The following is an 18,474-nucleotide window of genomic DNA, read 5'->3' on the forward strand; positions in this document are numbered from 1 at the left end:
CTGCAATCACCTTATAAGCAAAGTGATACCGGTCTTTATTGCTTTTGGCAGTGTAATCAAAGTGTTTTCTATCTGTACATCTGGTTATGTTCTGCTCTGTGCTGGAGCATTTTACAATAGACATTGTTGCCTGGCATTCCTGCACTTGCTTCATCAAAAGCTGAAGGGTTGTGTAGGATGCTGCCATCAGGGCTATGCATTTTTTCTGACTTGTATACACAGGGTTTTTTAGTAGTAATATTGTTAGCATTTCTAGTTTTTAGTTCTAAGCTGTTTTAGAGAAATACTGATGTGTGTGTTAACAATAAATTTTAAGTGTTAAGGATGACTGAAAGATGACTGTGCCTACTAATTAGGGTAAAGATTTTGAAATATACTCTGCTCTGGATCTTAGCAGACAACTGTGTCTTAAACAAATGTGTGGGAAGAAGAAAAGCAATCCGGAAAAAGCAGCTCTTATAGTTAGTAGCCTTTTCTCCCCTTTTTCTTTCCATTGAGTCTGTCTGAAAGTGGGTGTTTTAACATACAGCCATTTCTCGTTAACATGTGTGTGTTTATTTTAGCATGATGGTGTTGTTTTTTTCATCTCCCACTCTGACAAAGCATGTTTCATCCATATATGGTTTCTACTATATGAGGCATTTAAAATGGCTCAGTGAAGAAATGGATTCTTGTCACTTAAACAGTCACTCTCCAGATCTGTGGAAACTTGGTCATTTTAACAGTGTTTTAAATTCTGTGTGCTCAAAGATTGACTATAAAAACTGAGAGTGATATAATGTCAAGAATTTAAAGGTACTTTGTTGTACCTGTAATAATTTATGTTAACCATGTTTTAATTTAGTCATTTTCGACATACTTGTATTTACAAATTAAACCATTGTTGAAGTTCTCCTTTGTTTGCATGATATGATTTTATTTTATATTTTTTTTCCACTCACCAGATGTTTTCAACACTTTGCTTCCCACTACTGTCATCCCCTCCCTTACCACTGCAACAGTCACAACCACTGTAGCCTTAACAACCAGCACAACCACATCGGCAACAGCCATCAGCACCAGAGGTACAGTATGCTTCTTTGTTATGGCCTGAAAACCACATTATACATCGGAAAGTACAGGTTTGATTTTTAGGAATGATAGAAATTGCTAAAGAGAGGGTTCAAACACTTTAGTTCAATATATATATTTAATAGAATAATCCACAGGGTGGTACATGGTTAAGAAAGATTTCATGTGACCTTGAATATTTTCATTGCTCTAGCAGTGTGTATGTGAACTTTGACAGGATGCTTAGATTATTTGTATACATTTGCATTTAATTTTTTTAAGGTTAGTAAATTAACTTTAATGCAAAATGCAAGCAAGCTATTTTTAAATAAACATGACCTTTTAAGACTGGTTATTTTTGGTATTAATGTTTAAAACAAGATAGGTGTCTCGGCATTGGAATTACTGTTGATGCAATCTTGCTTGGTAACAAAGAGGCATCGCATTACATCACCCATGTTAGTCTTTTACAGTTTAAGGTATTCCTAACTTAGGGGTGTCTTTATCTTACCAGAACTAGAGTAAATGACCTGAAATCTCTCTCTTCCATCTCTGTCCCCCATCCTGTTGGGTGTTATAGCTTTTTAAATGTTTCTAGTAATGCTTTGCTTTATTATGAGCAAAATACGAAGCTTGATTTTACTATTGTATTCAGTGACTGGTCAGATAACTGTTCAATAGCAAAGATGTGTGTGTAAGGTTTCGCAGATTCTCATCTTCTGGGTAGCTAGTAAGCTCTCACAGTGAGTGAATGACAGAAGGTTCCAATGTGGTCTGTTGAAGGCTTCCATCGTGCGAGGAGAGAGGAAGTAGTATTCACTTACCACTCTGCAAGTATTCATATCATGAGGTAAAATTATCCCAGGAAAGTTAAGATGAAGTTATGAAATCTTTTCTTTCTGAAAGCATTGTTAAGAGTCTGTTGTTGTGACCTGTCTAACTCACAAGAATGAGCTGGGATAAATGCAAATCCGCTGTATAAATGAATCATAGAATGAATCATAGAATGCTTTGGGTTGGAAGGGACCTTTAGAGGTCATCTAGCCCAACTCTGCTGAAGTGAGCAGTGATAAAGATAAATTGTGATAGTATCAGATCACCCAGCTTCTTCCTCTATAGGGCACTAATATTTTCATGTTGTGGCCTTCATGTTATAAACTGACGTCAAACCTGAAATTACGTTTTTAAGCTTTAATATTACTTATAGTGTGAAAAATATATTATTGTTTTCGTGAAGAAGAGAAACAGGGTTATAGTAGCCCTTTCACTCCAGAAAAAAAAAATAGACTGTGGAAAATAAACCAGTGCTCATGGGTCTGAGTGGTTGCAAAAGGAATATTTCCTGAAAAGGAACAGAATGACAGGAGAGATCATATCTTTATGAATGAGAGTTTTGAGTCAAGCAGCAGAAGCTTCCCAGCTTTCTGAGGGCTCAGATACTGGAAGGACAAAGTGCTTGGTGTGTCGTGTTGGTGTTTGCTGTCCTTAATGAGTTGTTTTCTTCTTCTTGTAATGTGGTTGTAACTAAACTATGTCACTGTTGTGATTGTGTATATAGTGTACTGATGCTATTAAGGCATTATATTACTACCTAAGTGTGGTTTAGGACCTCATTTTCCTTTACTCTGAAGTCTTCATTTTCACCATTTGTGTGCATGGCAACAAGAGAAAGACCTGGAAAATAAGAACCCTCTTCTAAGCTTCAGCTCTAACACAGATGAGAATGCATGCAATTTGATGCTACAGTAACAAAGAGATACTGCTGTAAGAGAAACTAAAAGAGGGAAATCGGAGTGAAGGTGATCAATCACTAAAACATGAGCACTCACTTTTCCCAGAAAAGGAAGTGAATGCAGCAAAATGGCTGAGAAGGTGAGACCACTTCAACCTCAAGGAAGTGGTAGATACAGTCTCTTGGGCAGATAATCTAAGAGACAAGGGGGTGTGGGAAGACTGTTTCTTGAAAAGCTCATACTGAAAGGAGAAGGACAGTCTATCGCAAAGCAGAGGAACAATAGGACACGTAAGAGACTAATGAAGTTGTCTATCTAACAATGTAAGAAATCAAAAAACACTAAAATGTGAAAACAAAATAAGATTTCTGTAAGCATAAGTCATAGAGTATATCAGTCTGAAAGAAACAGGAAACCAGGCATAAAATCAGAAATAACCAGATGCAAAAGTAATTGCAACTAGCAAGGTATGAGAAATTTAACAAAACAGAAGGGTTTTGAAATACATTAGATGAAAGACAAAAATAAAGGAATGTAATCATCCTATTCACAAATGGTTAGCACAAGGCTGAAGTTATTGGTGTTTTATCCAGCAATGGATGACAAATGGCGTGCTGTTTCTAATAGGGTTGTCACACTGAAAGATGACCAAAAATGGAGACAGATCAAAGAACAAAGACAGGAAGTTTAAAGATACACTCTGCGAGGAAGACGCAGGTGCCGTTTTGTTTGGTTTTCATTAAAAAAAAAAAAGTCAGTATGACTCTGAAGAGTTATTTTCCAAGTTCAATGGGGAAAATGAATCCATTTAATTAGTGGCAAAGACATTTAGTGGGGAAGATTTCTAAATGCATGAGAGGCAGTGACACAGTGTAGCTATTGAAGTTCCACAACTTCCTTCACCCCTGCTTTCCTTAAAAATTCTTGATTCCCTTGGCAGAGGCAAATGACCAGATGCTCTCCTTAAGTATCTTCCTTTCCTATCTTTCCTGGACCTGTAAACAAATAATGTTCACAAACTTAGAGCGAATGTTGCGAAGGCAGAGTTCTGCCATCATTAAATACTAGACTGAACTTTATCTAGATTGTCAGAGCACCTACACACCAGTGGTGCAAATGGCAGAACAGCCATTTTGGAGAGGACTGGGTTTTCAGCAGTATTTGTTTCTGGCTGAGCAAAAAGTACCATATAAATGTATTTTCCTTTGACACTTCTGCTTCTTATTCCAATAAGATTTTTGACATGAAAGAGTGCATAAGGACAAAAAGTTGAGAAGGTATTAATATATTTTTAACCTTTCACAGAAAGTTTTTGTTGTTGTGTTTTGGCTTCCAGGTACATTGGAAGCAGCATTTCTCCTCATTTTACTTTATTGGATCTTGTTTGATCATGACTTAAAGAAACAACAGTTTGCCCCAGATCATAGGGCCGTACACACTAATTAACAATATCTTTTGAACAGGATTTCCAATAGCTGAAGTAATAGTCTTGCTGGATGGATTTCACTAATTCGATTCTATAAGTACTTACGAATCACCTCAGGTAAATTTTACAAAACAAGTGGAATCTCTATTCTGCATGTCTTTTACATAGTCCACCTTGAGGATATGTTACTCCACATCCAGTCACAGGAAATGTCTTTACAGGAGTATGGTACTCCAAATAAAGAGAAAGTCTGTAAATCTAAGGCATTTTACATTATGATGATTGTGCCTCATCATTACCAAAAGCCTGAATTAATGGGAAGAAAAAAATTCTCCAAACCATCATCAGTTAATTCTGGAACTGTGTGACCCATCTTTGTCTTAATTTGCATGGCATTTAGTAAACAACATGAAAAAAAGCTACTGATCCAGCTGGACAACAGCGTGATAATTCATAAACATCCTGCTTAGTCAAACTTTTCACTTTCTCAGACAGCCGTATGCCTGCTTATGCGCTCAGTCCTTCAGGAATTAATTGTTTCTTTACTGGTACATTACCTACTAACTCAAAAAATCTAATCACAATTTGATGCCATTGAAGAGTATTGCCCTTTATATATTTATCAAGGGTATCTTAAATCCTAGTAACCATGATGAGGAATGTATGACAAAATGAAAATGAAAAGTATGAGAAGAAACAGTTTCTATGGAAAGAATAATTATACGCTGTATGAGTAGATTCCTTTCCATCAGATTTATGCAATATTATCTGCGAAAGCTGTGCATGGATCCATGCTAGTGTTCCCTTTTGTAACTGGGAAGAGGCACAAGAGGACTGTGGATTTGCCCTCATTAGTGAAACAAAGGATGCCTCCCTTGGAGAAAATCTTTGTTAGCTGAAGTTAATTTAGATGGTTCTGTGCCAGTCCTCCAAAGTCCTGTAGGTGGAGAGGGGGTGTGATTAACAGTCTAGGAGAAGCCACCTCAAGTCAGAACAGTTCTGTGTTTCTGGATTCACAGAGGAGAAAAGCTTGCGCACACAAATGTACATAAAAACCTCCCACAGACTGGTATTATGTTATTCACCCCCACACTCCTCCCCCAGACCCTGCGATTTTTTTTAATTTATATCCTTTTCCTGACAACAATAAAAAATGTCAAAGAGGTTATAAAACTCTGTTATTTTGACTTATTCTTATTATTGAAGAGTGAAATTTCACCACTGCCCTTCAAATAGGTACCAAATTAACATTGCAAGAACATCCCAAACTCAAAAGATAGTTCCATTTAGTTTGATTGCACATATCCCGGTGACTCAGTCTCAGCTGACTCACTTGTATAATGACTGTGCCAGAATGTTCAAAGCTTTATATAGCAATGCCTAAAAACATCTCCAGAAGTCATTGCTTGTAGCAGAGTTATGATGCTGCGCCCAGGCAGCTGCACAATGAAGTTCAAGAGTTTATTTATTAGTCAGTGTGACCACAAAGCCAATGAATGCACACATTTATATATGAATGAAATTTTTGCTGTGTTATAATCCACTTTGCTTTTATTGTTTTTGGCTCTGCTATAAATGAAAGATTTCTTAAAGGCGATCTGTAGAGCTAAGTTTAGAAGAAGAGTTTACAGTGGATTAAGGAAGTGTTTGAGGATGTGGTCATTTTGAAAACTATGGTGAAATTAATTTTAAATCAATTAATGTTTCTGTATTCCTATTTAATAGCATAAATTTCAACCATCCGAGCTAAAAAATTACATTACTTTCTTTTTCTCCCATTTTTACCCTTGTGTCTATATGGGGGGGAGGGGGGAGAAAAATACTAGAATACCTGTTTCATTATAGGCAGTTTAAATGCAGGAGCTACTTGGGCAGTACTTGTAGTCCTCAGATTTTTCAATATCAAAAAATTGTTAAGCATTACCAGTTCTTTCCTTGTGATTTCATTTTTCTTTCACATAATCTGATTAATATAACCTGGCTTTTGAGATATTGAGATAAAGAAACAACAAAGCAAGGAAAAGGTATAGAATATGTAAGGGACAAGGGAGGTAAGGGTAGACATATCTTAAAGATAGTTCTGTATGCTTACTTGCATTTGCTCAGATAATAAAAGAAATGATCTTTGTCTAATGTTAAAAGCAGTTTGGTATGACAGCATGCTAAACGTTAGTTGGTTTAGATACTACTTTATAGCTGTAGCTGTAACATAAAGTCTAATTTGTGCCTTGTTTTACTCAGATCAGGTAAGAAAATGACACCATTCTGAGTTTTATTTGTTCTGTCTCATCTTGCCTTCTCTTACAATAATCTCCTGTTTGCTTATTCAACTTGTAGATTTCCCAGGAGGCCAAACAATTTAAGGTTCAAACCAACAGTTCTTTAGCTTATTTTTTTCCCACCAGACATTCAAGTAAGCCTTTAGCACCCATCTTGGAAGAACTGCCATCTCTTGATTTTATAATGACTTCTTTCATTACCTTTTTCATTCTGCTTGATTCCCAGCTGTTTAGAAGATGTGCTAATAAATCATGGTAAACATAATTTAGACCATGATGAAATCCCAAACCTATTTTACATGCATCTTTCCATAAGCCTTGAAACCTCCTGGGCTGTCTCTGGTCAGAGCTGTTTGTTACCCAGGTGAAAAGTTTGCAAGCTACAGCTGAGTAGTACCTTGGATATCTTCCCCAGCCAGCATCTGCAACGAACTGATAGAGAAGCCAGGAATAGAAAACACCCTTCCATTTCTTGTCACTTGTATGGTCTGAGTAGAGGACACCAGGAAGAGAAATGGTGCCCAGTTTCCCAAGGTCCACTACTAGCTAACAGGTGTAGAATGGAGATGCTCTCTGCTACCAAGGGCTCTGACACTGGAAGCAAAACTCCACAGCTGTGTTTGTGTATGGCCTCAGCTCACCAGCAGACATCGGGCTTCTTGGACCAAATCCTAGGCTTCTGTGCAACAGGGAGGACAAACTCAAAGCAGAGATCCAAAGTACGCAGAGAGCAGAGAGCTAGATGGCAAGATTTGAGAGTTGTTATTTTAAGATCGAACCATTGAATTTTTTACATTGAAAAATACCTGTTGTGCTGAGATTCAAGTGTGGTGTTTAAGGAAATACTTATACTTACAAATATCTTAAGGGTGGGTGTCAGTAGGATGGGGCCAAGCTCTTTTCAGTAGTGCCCAGCGACAGGAAAAGGGGCAACGGGCACAAACTGAAGCACAGGAAGTTCCGTCTGAACATGAGGAAGAATTTCTTCCCTCTGAGGGTGACGGAGCACTGGAACAGGCTGCCCAGGGAGGTTGTGGATTCTCCTTCTCTGGAGATATTCAAGACCTGTCTGCACAAGGTCCTCTACAGCATACTGTAGGTGACCCTGCTTCGGCAGGAGGGTTGGACTAGATGACCCACAGAGGTCCCTTCCAACCCCTACCATTCTGTGATTCTGTGATTCTGTGAAATATGAGGAAATTAGAACGCAGAGTTTAGAAAAGAAAACAACAATTACGCAGTCCTGTGCTCCTCTCTTCTCCTGCAGTACTTGCAGGATGCACAAGAACTATGCCATGCACAGTGGAATCATAGAATCATAGGAAAATTTGGGTTGGAAGGGACCTTAAATATGATCTAGTTCCAGCCTCCCTGCTGTGGGCAGGGACATCTTCCACTAGACCATGTTGCTCAAAGCCCCATCCAGCCTGGCCTTGAACACTTCAGAGAGGGAGCATCCACAGACAGCTTCTCTGGGCAACCTGTTCCAGTGCCTCAGAACCTTCACAGTAAAGAATTTCTTTCTTATATCTAACCTAAATCTACCCTCTTTCAGCTTCAAGCCATTAGCCCTTGTGCTGTCACTACAATCCTTGTAAAAAGTCCCTCTCCAGCTTTCTTGTAGGCCCCCTTCAGGTACTGGAATGCTGCTACAAGGTCTCCCCACAGCCTTCTCTTCTCCAGGCGGAATAACCTCAACTCTCTCAGCCTTTCCTCATAGCAGAGATGTTCCATCCCTCAGATCATTTTTGTAGCCCTTCTCTGGACCCGCCCAACAGGTCCATGTCCTTCTTGTGCTGAGGGCTTCAGAACTGGATGCAGGACTCCAGGTGGGGTCTCACCAGAGTGGAGTAGAGGGGCAGAATCACCTCCCTTGACCTGCTGGCCATGCTTCTTTTGATGCAGCCCATTGTATGGTTGGCCTGCTGGTCTGTGAGCACACATTGCCAGGTCAAGTTGAGCTCTTCAACCAACACCACCAGATCCTTCTTCTCAGGGTTGCTCTCAATTTGTAACACTTTCCGGAATACAATCCAGAATACTTTAGCCCACCATGAGTAAGGAAGGTGAATTGTTATTACTTTTGACTATTTCTTTGTAGATCCCTCAGTGTTTCTTCTGACTCCTTCAATATATATAGCTCATTTGGTTTCACTTGCTGTTTAAGTTTCATGACTCTTGCTAATTTCTAGAGTTTCTGGAAAGAGAAAAACAGTAGGATTAAAACAGATACAAAAAAACAACCAAACAAACAAATCCTCTGTTGTGTTCATGCTTAAGTCAATTTTGCCAGCTTTTTCTCAAGAAATTATTCTTCTACTATGTACCTGCCCAGTCCTCATGTGTCTGTGCATTCTCTGGCTCCTCAAGTACTGAATAGGACTTGGAGTTTCTAAAATGCTGCAAGTATATTTTCAAGAGGCTTAGCAGTCCACAGTGCCCATTTTAGGGGAAACAGAGTATTTGTTTCTTTCCCTAAGCAGCACTTAATTAGGGTTTCATCCCACTAGTCAGGCTTGGTGGTACAATTAATGCTGTGAATTCTCAAAGCTCACAAAATTAAGATCAACAGAGGAGACAGTAACATCTGTTCTAACTCAAAGAACTCTTTGGTTTTTAGGTCTCATAGATATAGAGCCAGGAAAAGCCTTCTTATAATACCATGAAAGTGGCTTTTGAGAATGTTACTGCAGTGGATCATGTACGCGGGTTTGATAGAAGCAAAAAAAATTAAAAATAGGAGTCCTCGGATGTTCCTCTTATGCTTCAGCCTCATGGTATAAGGTATCTCAAATTAGCACTCAACCAAAAAAAGCCCAAATAACAACAAAAAAACCCCACCAAAATAACTCATACCAAAACAAACCCCAAACTTGAACAGTTGCTTACTTTACTGGTTAGATTCGTACAGATTTCTAAGTATGTCCACAGAGAATCAGCATCGTAATAAACAGTACATGCTCACATGCACAGTGATCATAGATCAAAAACATGCTAGCTCTAATTAAGAGGCTGTATAAACATAGTATGAAAATAATCTATATTTTTTTTAAATTAAGGCTAGGAATTTTGGATACGGTTGCATCCACAGAAGACATCTTTGTGTGGCTCAGAGGAAACAGGACAACAGGGCAGTAAATGGCATCGGATTGCAGTTATGAAAGGAAGTACTTTCTCATGCTGTGTGAAACTAAATGTGAAAATGCATTATCACTACATGTTAAAAAAATTGAAATATCCTGATGTTTATGTTGTGAGCAGACCAAACTCAAAACTAAATGTTTCTGTGTGGAATTCCCAGTTCTCAAATAATTTAGAAAGACGCTTTATAATTGTAATATCAATCCAAGAGTAATCCTCGAGTCAACATGCACAGCACTAAAGCAGTCTAGCAACAAACAAAAATTTTGCCAACATGACCCACATCATGCTAGTTACCTCGATTGCTGTGAAATGTACTTGGGCTTTTCAATTTTTATATTTTACAAGGTAAAGCAAAGAAATATGCAATTTAGAAAATTGCAGTTTTCTCTGCTTAACGGCTGTCATGATGTAAAATGAAGACTGTCATCATTATTGTATGTTATTTGGTCATATTATTCATGAAATGAGGCTGTTGCATCCTGGAACAAATAAAGATAGATTTCATACTCTGAATAGTTTGCCATGTAAATGAACATCATAAACGAGACATAGATTACAACACAGGCATGCTGAATACATGAAAGGAAAGGAAATATCATAATATCATATATTAGGAACCTGCACTTTATGTCTGTAACAAATATTTCTAGTGATAACAAATACACTCAGCTGTCAGCTTGCAGTAATGAAGTATGCAACTTAAGAAGTACACAATGATTTCCAGCCTTGATGGATTATCACTTAACCCAAAATGCAACGCTGTACAGATAAGTATCACAATTGGTTGATGGTCTGGTAAAGATTCCATTATATAGCTGAGCTCCAGAGAGGCTTCAGCAATGCATCAGGAATTCAAACATTCCGAACCTGAGCTCTGATCACACTGGGGTTTTTTTTCTGCTGCGTATGAATTATGCAGTCTAACAGTCTCTATTGTAAGCTAGCAGTACAAGAGATTTTCCAAATTAAGAGTCAATTCTGCTGGAAGCACACTCACCGCCTGCAAAGAAAGTTCTTTTACTCTGAATTAATCCCGAGACTTTCCCTCAGGTGCCACAGACTGTAGGGTCTTAGCACTTCTTCTGTCCAGCCTCCACAAGTAACTTGCAAGGAAACACAGGCCCATCAAAAGAGAACATGGGAAAGGCTGAAGTCCTCAGTATCACCACCTCTATGCAAAGTATAACATCAAAGTCGATGTGTACTGAAGACTGTAACCATACTGAGCACTTTCAGCCAACCACTAGCTGAGTGGTGACCTCGGTCATAACATTTCCTACATTTTATTAATGTATAGTCATTTTAAAGAAGACATGAAACCTATATTGTGCATACAAATTTCCTACTCTAGTCATGCTTAATATTCTCGTGACTTTCAAGATAATAAAAAGAAATTGTAGGTGTTCATACCTGCTGCTTTAAAACCAGAATTCCGCAGATTTCAAGGCACTTTGGAGATCAAGTATTTACAGCTCTACAAGCAGTTTGGCTCGCACGTTGGTTAAATGAGTTTATCCTATCTAGCTGACAGGTAGTTCTGAGGTTTGGATGATTTGGTATTTTCCAGTGCAAAGAGAGATAGACTGTTTTTAGTGCATTGTCAGTGTTGCCTGCAGTGCCCCATAAGCTTGATAATGACCTGCAGATATGTGGAGAATTTCTTCTACAGGACAACAGGCTATAATATCCTTTATTCTGTGTAATACCTTACGTATACATAAGCTCATTAATTTTCAGTGGGACTATATGTAGTTTAGTATGTTATTGGTAGATAAAATCTGTGATCTGCTAAGTCCAGAGGGACCCACTGGGTCAGTTAGCCTAGATTCTTGTATAGATTCCACTCTCATAGATTTATAATGAGGAACAGAAACCTTTGTTTTAGTAAAATGCATCCACCAGAACATATATAGACTTAAATTAGGACATAAGGAAATGGAGAATCCATGATTTCCCTTGTTGTTTCTCTTCAGCAGTTAACTATCCTCACTGTCACAAACTTGAGCCTTGCTTCTCAGTTAAATTTCTCAGAGGTTAACAACCATACGTAGGTTCTTGTTAAAACTTTCTCCAGTACAGAGGCTCTTCAGTCCATACATATTTTCTTCTCAAAAGTGAATATTTATTGTAAAGAAGACTCTGTAAATATGCTTCAAAATTTATTGCTGGACTTCATTTGAAAGAATTGAATCTATGATCTATAGAATCTTGTTCAGACTTTTAATTGATTTGGTTTTTTTAAAGGCGTCAAGAGTGTCTTCAGTGATGAGTTTTAAGGGAAATATAATGCATTTCTTATAACATGGAGAAAGACCAGGCAAATCACTTCTGTTGAATATGTTTCGTTGCTGTATTTCTAGCAAATCACGAGGCTAACGTAGCTTTATTTTGCTGAGAGAGATATTTATGGTATTTAAAGATAGTGCCAGTGAAAAAGATCTTTTTTTCCAATGTTACTACATGAGGCAGATTTTGTCAAGTTCTGTGCTATCAGGATACTGATGAAGTGCTTCACTGTTAAAAGCAAAAGCATACAACTAAGTATCATTACAGTTAACAACAAGGACAACTAAAGCAACTGTTTCAATGTCATGTGGGATGTTAAAAAAAGACTGAAACAGTTTTGACAAGGTCTAAAAATGAGGAAAGGGAAGAAAAAGAGAGAAAAATGCTTATAGTGTCAAATTTATTGCTAACACCTTTAAGAAAAAATGCACGTCTTTCTCGCTAACCAGTGAACTAAAGTCATCAACTGTGTCTTTGAAGCTGAAAAGATTATTCTCTCCGCCTTTGGTTTCTCTGACTCTCCACTTGAAACATAGTTAATAACTTCCAGTTTGAGCCTCACAAAATACAGGATTGATACTAATTATATCAAGTTTTTTGGATGAAAGATGACCTTGGTAAAACTTGAAGCTACAGCATTCCCCAGAACAATAAAATAAAAACAGTATCTACAGAGAGTGACTCTGGAGATGATTTAATCTGACCTATTAATTTCGGCATGTGAGGTTATTCAGATTATGAATAAAAAAAAGGGTATTCTTAAGGTAATATTTTAGCATTTTTTTGAACATTGAAATCATTTGCCTAGCCAACCTCCTCTCTTGCTACATTAGCAATTTGGGATGTCTGTTCTGTAGTGACCTCAGACTCTGAGCCATGGAGAAAACTGGGTGCTGCGGTGCTTGGGGAGGTTGGCTTGTGTGCGTGCTTTGCAGGAGTCTTTCCTTCAGGAGCCGACAGAAGCATCAGTGCATCTCAGTACTTGGCCTGGGTCTCCTCTCAGACCCATCTGGGGCTCCCCATACAGGATGTCGTACTTTGTGTGGGTTATTTTCAGTGCACGGTGTACACGACGATGAACGGGCTGAGTAGCAGCATGACACAGGTGTCTTTCTAGACCAGAATGACGAGTGCGTGCCTTGCACGTCGCAGCTCACCACGCCAAAACGCTGAAGGTGCCGGGCCTGCTGTGGTGGTGGTGCATGTCTCAGCCACACTGGGCTTCTGACGGTAGGGTTAACACATGTTTCCTTGTTACAACTAAGAGAGGGAGAGAGACTAGAAGTACCAAGAGAGCATTGCTGTAGTTCTGTTACTCTGAGACTCTGAACCAAAAATCTTTAAAGGCTAATATTTTGCTGCAATGTGACCATCACACTGGGTTCAGAAAAGCAGAGTCAACAAAGCTGAAGTGAAAAAATGTGGAAAAAAATCTAATATCAAGGTTCTTAAAGATTAGCTTAAAACACACCTTGGAGGAAAGACACGGAAGAGAAGTCTGGTTTGAAGTGTATGGTATTGTAAATGGCTGTACCTAATCACAGCTGAGTTAGTTTTTTTGGTCTTAAAAATTGAGAAATAGAGAGAATTACAAACTCATCTACTCTGAGAAATACAAGGTGGAAAACCTTATTCAATAACACTTGACTCACTGTTTGGCTGAGTATAAAAGACTGAACAGGAAAGCACAAATGGAAGTGACTGAAAAAATGAAATTCAGAACCAACACAAGGAACTTACTTTTCACTCAAAGAGAAATAACAATTTTTCAATAGCCTACTGAGCCAAGTTTGGAATTGGAGGCACTGGGGTCATTAAAGAAGGGAGATACTATTCTGGAGGAACTGTGTTAACCAAGATGACTTGCAATGGCCTGAATGGCCTTTTCCTTTTCCCCAAATTTATGTTCTTTTTGAAAAACTTTGATTACAAGTCATCCTGCTGTGATTTAGACAGCATGAATTTGAAAAGAATGTATCAAATCCTTTCAATCAAGATGCTTGGGTTTCTTTCCAGCCTGAATTCTTGCAAGCCTGTAATAGAAAACCATCAGTCAAGGGAGAGAAGTATCAGGAGTAGCAATTTATGTTAATATACAATTTCCTTTTCCAGCATAAAGGGTGAGAGACAAGGATCCTGGGCAACAAAGGCCAGAATATAAATCTTTATGGGAATATGTTATAGGAAGTCAAAAAAAAGAAAGGATAAAGCCCCAAGACTGACAAATCCCCAAGACTACCAATTTAAGGAAGCCATTCTATTTATTTTATATGTTTTATATATATTTTTTTTCTTGTGGCTAACAAGTCTCTACTGTATACACGTGAGGTCGTGAACTGCATTCAGCACCCTATGGAGAAGAGGCAAATTTCATTTTAATGAATTCAGAATGCCCTGTCGGTCTTTATCTTGACTTTGGACCAGGTCCCTGGATATGCTTGTCAGAAGATAGCTTTTATGACTATACTAATTGTTTGAGATGTGGAACACCATAGAAGGTTAATAGTTAAAGCCTTTACACTTTTTCTTTTTTGGGGGAGTGGGGGGGGTGGCGTGAGTTTTCAATACAGACCTCAGAGGAACATTTTTAATGTTTAGGTTTCGGTTTGACTCAATTACTGTCTCCAGTGCAGGAATTCACTCTGTTCTTGGGCTAAATTGCATTCTTGGGCACACTTTAAGATTCTTTGGCACAATTACTGCCATCAATCTTGAACTTATTTATCCCTTATAATGCAATTTTAGTAGTGTGAGTGCTGGGTTGCTATTGTACATGGACGGCCATGTGTCAGATTGTCTTTTTTTTTTTTTTTTTTTTTGATAAGCTGTGTGTTTTACAAAAGAATAGAAGCCCTGGGTGATTTACGTTTTTAAAGGCTGCTTAATTTCAGAGCCCTATCCCTCCAGTTCATCTCTGAAGCATCTGTTCCCACTGTTTCTGGAGTTAGTAATGCTAAGAAGAAATTAGTCTTTTATTACATTCAAGTTGACTCTCCTCCACCACAAGACCTTGTACCAAGTAATTTGTGAGTGGTTTTATAGATTCCTAGTTCATATGGGACTTTTTTGTTGTTTTTGTTGTCGTAAGCCCCTGTATTATAACATGACTGTGGGGAAGTGTGCTAATTTTTTTTGTGTGATTGAAATGTCCACTTTTTTACTTCCTGGTGCTTTTGAATAGTATCCACTAATTCTTACCAGATCACTTCTGTGGAAAAATTTGCTGCAGATTGCTAGTATGACACCCAGAGATTTTAGTTTCAATTTCCCATGCAGAATGTGCTTCTCTATATTTATTATGAAATACGGGTGAACTGTAGGATTTTTACATAATTTAAATCCTTCTCAACCAAATAAACAGTCAGGGGAATAATCCATACACAAGAGAAATTCACATTAGTATGTGGTTGCCTTCAGCATCATAATAAAATAGATGGGTTGTATGCAGTGCAAAACACTACACTCTTCTTATATTTGCAGTGTTATGAAGAACTTAGGAACATCAGGAAAGTTCAAGAGCAGGAAACTTTTCTGTTTTCATAGGCAATGCTTGCATGCATTTGTGTATACTAACAGAATGTAGTGTTCATATTAAGAACAACACATGGGTCAGTCTAAAACACATTTTCTAATGTGTCTTTTATAAAAAAGTAATGGACGGAAGCTGTCTGTTCTGAAAACAGAACACAATGAGCAGATTCTAGGGCTTTGGATGTTAATGCTGCTCAAATCCTTTCAGGATTTTTTTTTTTTTTTTACCTTTTTTGCTGTTGGAGATGTATCTGGGTTATCTTCTGTTACAGTCTACTAACCCTGTTTATACAGTCCCAGTTTCTAGTCTGTCTGAACAACTTTCAAATTCCTAACACATTTTGTGAAGAATTCTCTGACTCTGTGGTGGATGCCTGGCACCATTTGAGCTTAGCTCTATATTCAAACACAAACCTAAATCACATTTTTTATCTCAATGTAAACGAAAATTAAACAGGTCCAACAGCTAGCATGTGCTTTAAACAGAGTTCATATACAATATAGTCTTCATTCCCTTGGGATCATCTGATTAGGGTTTTCTAGGATTGGGCATATTTTAAACTCTTCTCTCTCTTGCAGTTTGATGGCTACAGAACAGTGCTGATAATTCTTCTTCGTGCTTTCACAAACTTTAGTGGAGAACCCAGAGTAAACTTTTAATGAGTGTTTAAAATCACAGGTGTTTAAATTTGAATGGATCTCATTAGCCAAACAAATGGGTGAGGAAGACAATAGGAGAAACAAAGCTGGAGAAATGAGAGAAAATGAATGGCATCATATTCATGAAAATCTTCTGTGCATAGTAAGCTCTCCAAGTTCCCTATCTATTATTTGCAGTTGTCCATTTCAGACGTATATTTCTCTCTCACAGTTTTTGTTATTATCACACACTTTTTACTTATATCACTTCCATTACTGATGACTTGATTTTATAAAGGAGGTAGTTTACTTGGGGAAGTATTTTAGTTATACCCATATTTAAATTGCTCTGTTCATTCAGAGTCATAGAATTGGCATTAATTCATCAAATTGAGGAGCAGCTAAGGACATTGGAGTTGTCTAGTTTGGAGGAAAGGAGGCTCGGGGCAACCTCATTGCTCTCTACAGTTTTCTGGGGAGGAGAAGTGGAGAGGGAGGTGCTGAGCTCTGCTCACTGGGATCCAGTGATATAACGCATATGAATCATTCAAAGCTGCACCAGGGGAGGTTCAGACTGTACATTAGAATCTTAGAATCATAGAATAGTTTGGTTTGGAAGAGACCTTCAAAGGTCATCTAGTTCCAGCTCCTTGCAATAAGCAAGGACATCTTCAACTCAGTGAGGTTGCTCAGAGCCCCGTCCAACCTTGCCTCCAATGTTTCCAGGCATGGGGCATCTACCACCTCTCTGGGCATCCTGTTACAGTGTTTCACCACCCTCATTGTAAAGAAATTCTTCCTTATAGCCAGTCTAAATCTACCCTCTTTCAGTTTGAAGCCATGACCCTTTTTCCTACCGCAACATGCCCTGCTGAAAAGTTTGTCCCCATCTTTCTTACAAGTCTCTTTTAAGTACTGGAAGACCTTACTAAGGTCTCCCCGCAGCCTGCTCTTCTCCAGGCTGAATAACCCCAACTCTCTCAGGCTTTCCTCATAGGAAAGCTGTTCCATCCCTCAGATCATTTTTGTGGCCTTTCTCTGAACCCACTCCAACAGGTCCATGTCTTTCCTGCGCTGAGGGCCCCAGAGCTGGATGCAGGACTCCAGGTGGGGTCTCACCAGAGTGGAGCAAAGGGGCAGAATCACCTCCCTCGACCTGCTGGCCACACTTCTCTTGATGCAGCCCATGAAGCATTTCTTTACTAAGAGGGTGGTCAAACACTGGAACAGGCCTCCTAGAGAGAGAGGTGGTAATGCCCCGTCCCCATCAGTCTTTAAGATGCATTTGGCTAATGCCCTTAATAGAATGTTTTAACATGCTTTTACTATTTGTCAGCCCTGAAGCAGTCAGGCAGTTGGACTAGAAGCTCGTTGTAGGTCCATTCCACCTCAACTGTTCTATTCTGTTCTATTTTATTCTTCTCTGTTCATCCTTAAGATTTATATTATGGTAGCAACAGCAGATACCTGATGTTGCACTAGAACTCGCAACCCTCCAGTTGAGATAGGTTCCTGAAAAGATCTGAGTTTTACATTTAGTATCACACGTGACAATCTAGGTCATCTTTCCTTCCAAACAAATTATAATGAAAGGATTCAAGTTATGAAAGAATATAATATAATTTAAAAAAGGACACACAAACTTTTAGAAGCATTACAGTCATAGGTTTCTCCATGTGTTGCTGGATTCCTTCAATATATGGCTATTTAATGCTGAAAAAAAGTTGTTTTAATTCTCTTTGTAGGGGTTAGAAGATGATTATTTATGCTGTGTTAAAACAACTAATGTTGGAAAAGTGCAGTTATTTTAGCCGTATTGCAATATTCACAGTATGCTGAAAAGAAGTCTTCTGGAAAGGGGAAAATTGAAAATGGCAATCAAATGTTCTCAGAGTTAATCTTGGTCAGTTTAGAATTCCAAACATCAGCTTTATTGGTCCTGAACATCAACTAAAACCTAATTTCTAACTTCAGTTCTTGGTCAAAAATAACTGTGAATGATTTATTTATTAGTGAAAGTTGTAAATGTTTTGGAATTTTCCAGGGCGGTTATCATGAGAATGGACTCTCCTTCTTTTCTGTCAAAACAAAATGGTCTTTATTTAATCTTTAATTAACTGACCCTTGTCAATAAATTTATTCTTTCCACTAACGTCTTACATTTTAATATCTCAGTTTTATCCTCTGATATTGCATTAGCATTAATTACTGTCTTTGCATTGCCTGTATCTTAATGAAAGAAAAATACAGATAAAAATATAGAAATAAAACTATGTAGCACTAAAAAAAGTGGGGTTTTAAGATTGTGACAGTAAGTGCCATAAAATACACAATGACCACTAACTGTTGCAGGAATGTGAGCTAATCCTGACTGTATTCGACAGCC

At 38.2% G+C, this 18,474-nt stretch overlaps 1 protein-coding gene across 4 annotated transcripts in view; it reads left to right on the forward strand.

Annotated features, from left to right (window-relative positions):
- The window catches only part of CADM2 (cell adhesion molecule 2), a 756,516-nt gene that overhangs the window by 702,254 nt on the left and 35,788 nt on the right, over positions 1 to 18,474 (forward strand). For 3 of the 4 annotated variants that reach the window (XM_075434116.1, XM_075434124.1, XM_075434140.1), the window contains one exon: positions 945 to 1,064. The exons of the other annotated variant lie outside the window; for it this stretch is intronic. In XM_075434116.1, the coding sequence (XP_075290231.1) occupies positions 945 to 1,064 (120 nt within the window). The remainder of the gene's footprint in view (positions 1 to 944; positions 1,065 to 18,474) is intronic. 4 annotated transcript variants of the gene reach the window in all.

The sequence above is a fragment of the Opisthocomus hoazin genome, chromosome 1 (genome assembly GCF_030867145.1).
Source record: "Opisthocomus hoazin isolate bOpiHoa1 chromosome 1, bOpiHoa1.hap1, whole genome shotgun sequence".
Lineage (NCBI taxonomy): Eukaryota > Metazoa > Chordata > Aves > Opisthocomiformes > Opisthocomidae > Opisthocomus > Opisthocomus hoazin.